Source organism: Cyprinodon variegatus, unplaced genomic scaffold (genome assembly GCF_000732505.1).
Source record: "Cyprinodon variegatus isolate N-32 unplaced genomic scaffold, C_variegatus-1.0 Scaffold40, whole genome shotgun sequence".
In the NCBI taxonomy this organism is placed as follows: domain Eukaryota; kingdom Metazoa; phylum Chordata; class Actinopteri; order Cyprinodontiformes; family Cyprinodontidae; genus Cyprinodon; species Cyprinodon variegatus.
In genome coordinates this window covers 463,844-467,270 of record NW_015150493.1, presented here as the reverse complement: position 1 = coordinate 467,270, position 3,427 = coordinate 463,844, and the positions used below count along the sequence as shown (strand labels likewise).

General features: G+C 36.2%; 1 protein-coding gene across 1 annotated transcript in view; it reads left to right on the top strand.

Moving 5' to 3' along the window:
* The window catches only part of wdr11 (WD repeat domain 11), a 29,243-nt gene that overhangs the window by 1,376 nt on the left and 24,440 nt on the right, over positions 1–3,427 (top strand). Inside the window, exons 2-4 of the mRNA XM_015369994.1 lie at positions 549–660; positions 2,421–2,574; positions 2,787–2,960. Of these exons, the coding sequence (XP_015225480.1) occupies positions 549–660; positions 2,421–2,574; positions 2,787–2,960 (440 nt within the window). The remainder of the gene's footprint in view (positions 1–548; positions 661–2,420; positions 2,575–2,786; positions 2,961–3,427) is intronic.

The following is a 3,427-nucleotide window of genomic DNA, read 5'->3' as shown; positions in this document are numbered from 1 at the left end:
AAATATATATATTTTTTTATTTTTTACCCTGTTGTGCACATTAACTTACAAAGGGCCTAGAAAAGTGGCCTTGATAAATTGCCTTGATTGTCATTTGGAAAGGAGGGCTTGTACAATTTTGAGGAGTAATCAGTTTAGTCATATTGAGTATATTAATACATTTCTTGCTTTACTGTTGCATGATTTTTTTTTTTTTTTGTGCATCTGCTCTGGACAGTAGTTGGTTTGTTGCAAAGCTTGATTCATAGACTTCATAAATTTATATTTAAGGATTCTTTTTTAAATCTCTTTAAAAGCAGGAACTTGTGATGCAAATATGGACCCAGGTAAAAGTTTTGATAATGGAGAAGATATCTCAATGTTTCAGACCAACTGCAATAAAAAGACAACACTCTATGTTAGAGCTTTTAAAATAATTTCATTTTCTTCAGCAAAGAAAATATCAAGTCAAATATGGCTTAAAATTTAGTATTTTTGGCTGTGTTTAATTTCCTAATTGTTGATGGTTTTGTTTCCTTTATCCATCCTTTACTTTCCACATCCTACAGGGGATGGCAGGGACTAATAGCGCAAGGATGTCACTCCAGTATTCTTATAATTGATCCAAAGACTTCTCAGACCATCCAGGTCCTGGAGAGGCACAAAGCAAATGTTGTCAAGGTGAGGTTTCGTATATTCAATTTATTTATGCATTTATTCATTTTAGACATTAACTTGAAAAGTAAGTAGATAATGACCTTTTAAAGTTTCTGTTATTCTAAAATGTTATCTTATTGCAGTGTGTAGTAAATTAGCAAAATTGTCTTTAAATGCAAAGCAAATTTTTTAATAATGAAAAGAGAAAAAAAAACATTTATTCATTTTCAAATTGCACTCTTTGTTTCCTAAATTCAACATGAAAATTTTTGATATACTTTCTTGTGACTTTTCTTTGTAGACAACCAACAGTCAAATCTCAAAACTATTTCTGTTAAAAAAATTGTCATGTGGACAAATTATTTGAAAAATGATTAATAAAAAAAGTACTATCAGAAAATATAACTGTCAAGGAGTTAACAAATACTTTAAAATATGATTGATTGATGTTAAATAAATTGAACACTTTTTATTTTTCTGTTGCTTTTCAAAAAATTCTTCATTGGGAATTTGTCTATGCAATATTTTTTTTTAACCAAGATTGTCTGTGCATATGTAATAGAAAAAGTACTTTGCAACAAATTTTCTTGAAAACTCACCATTAAGTTCATCTGTGTGTAGTTTTATCCCAGAATAAATACAGCTCCTCTGTAACAAACATGTTGAGCCTGGTTCTGCCAGAGGTTTCTTCCCAACAGGAGTTTTTCCTCTCCACTGTCGCTTCATGCTTGCTCATCATGGATAGGTTCTCTCAACCGGTGTTATCCAACTGGACTTCCATCTTCCAGGTCCCTGAGTGAAGCTCTAGCATCAGCTCACGCAATCCACTGGATCTCTCCATAAAGCTCAGCATACGGTCTCGCTAACCAGCAGTCTACAGACTGACCAACATCATCTATCTCCACTCCACCACCTGTTTCAGAACTGGGAGGGAAACAGCCCTATTCTTTGCTCCTGTTCATGCATATCTATCAAAATTAAGCACTATGTTTCCCGCCGAAGTCTGAGCGCCAAAGACAAAGTAATCGTATCAATACATTTGTCTTAATTGTCTTTTTAAGCAAGGAAGACACCATACAGGCCAGGGATAAAGTTGTGAAGAAATTCAATATCAACATGACATGTACGAGAAGCTGCTCTGCTTAGATGCAACTAAAACATAGTTTTGTGACAGAGAACGAACTCTGAACATCCCCTAGAAAACACCAGCTCACTGTGGATGATTGTTTTGGTAGCATCCTGCTAAGAGGATCCCTGTTTTAGTCATTAATGCTAGACAGGGTTAGGGTGAAGACGGAGGGATTTAAAGGTATGCCTGTTCTGTAAGAGAACCTGTTTGAGACATCAAATGATTTGAGATGAGGGTGGAAGTTAGCCTCAGTGTTATACTTGAAAGTTTCTGTTATCTTTCTAATTAATGAGCCTATCTGAGCTTGAACTGTTGCACAAAACCTGGTTCTGTCTTCCCAAGAAGTCCAAATCCATAAACAAATTGATACCCAGGTTCATTCTTCTTTTCGAAGCACCTGAACCCACATATTGGTTTTGTAAAAGGCAGCAACAGGACATTACTGATCAACCGGCATATTAGAAGACTTAGAAATAGTAACTGATGTGTGAAGTACAAATTAATTACATGTGAAGTGAGTAACTGAGCAACTATTTCAACTAAAACTTCAGGTATATGATAGTTTTGTTTTTAATTCAGCATTTTGACATATTTCCTTAATATATTAACACTAATTAACACTATTTAAGTCAAAGACTATGTTTTTTGCTCCTAGGTGAAATGGTCAAGAGAAAATTACTACCACAACCTGAGCTCTCCCTACTGCCTGCGACTCGCCTCAGGAGATGCCTCCGGGAAGATCATAGTGTGGGACGTAGTCAGTGGCACAGCTCACTGCGAGATCCAGGAACACTCAAAACCAATTCAGGGTGAGGACGTTAAAGAACCTGTTCAGGAAGCTCTGACTCTGTTTTCTAGAGAGAACCTTTCCTCTGGTATCTCTGAAATCAAACTGTTGCTCTGCTGGTAGTTATTTGATTTCTCTGAAGCACAAATTTAATTTCTTTGGCACATTGGAAGTCCCTCTTCTTTGGTTGACCTCATTGACCTTTGTGTCCCTGTTTCTCTCTCTCTCTGTTAGATTTAGAGTGGTTGTGGAATCAGGATGCATCTCGGGACCTCCTGTTAGCAGTTCATCCTCCTAACTACATCGTCCTGTGGAACGGTGACACAGGAACCAAGCTGTGGAAGAAGAGCTATGCTGAGAATATCCTCTCATTTTCCTTTGACCCATTCGATCCATCTAACATGGCATGTAGGTTAAACAGTAGCTCAGAAATCTGCCACATTAAGTGTTTTCAGTTTTTCACTTTAGCTGGCGCATGTAGTAAAGGGTCTGGATTTCTTTTTTCTTTTTAAACTTGGTGAAATCATTTCTGAAAAGGAAAAAGCTTCTAAAGCAATTCCAGCAAACAGTCCAAAAAAAGTAAATGTTAAAATGACCAATACATAGAATTAACAATAGTCGGGTAGAATGTTTTGGATTCAACTCATTTTAATCTCGCAAAGTCTTCATAAAATCTTTTTTTGAGAAATATGGATTATTTAGGTAAGATATTAAAGATTCTTCGTTCAGTGATTTAACAGTTTATTTCAGTCATTTCTGCACTAAGGACGGTTTTTAATTGAATTTAAAGGAGTTATTGTTATACAATGGGCTGCTCAGTGGTGCAACCTGCAGTGCGTAGCTGCCTTGCAGGTTGCAGGTTTGATTCCTGGCCC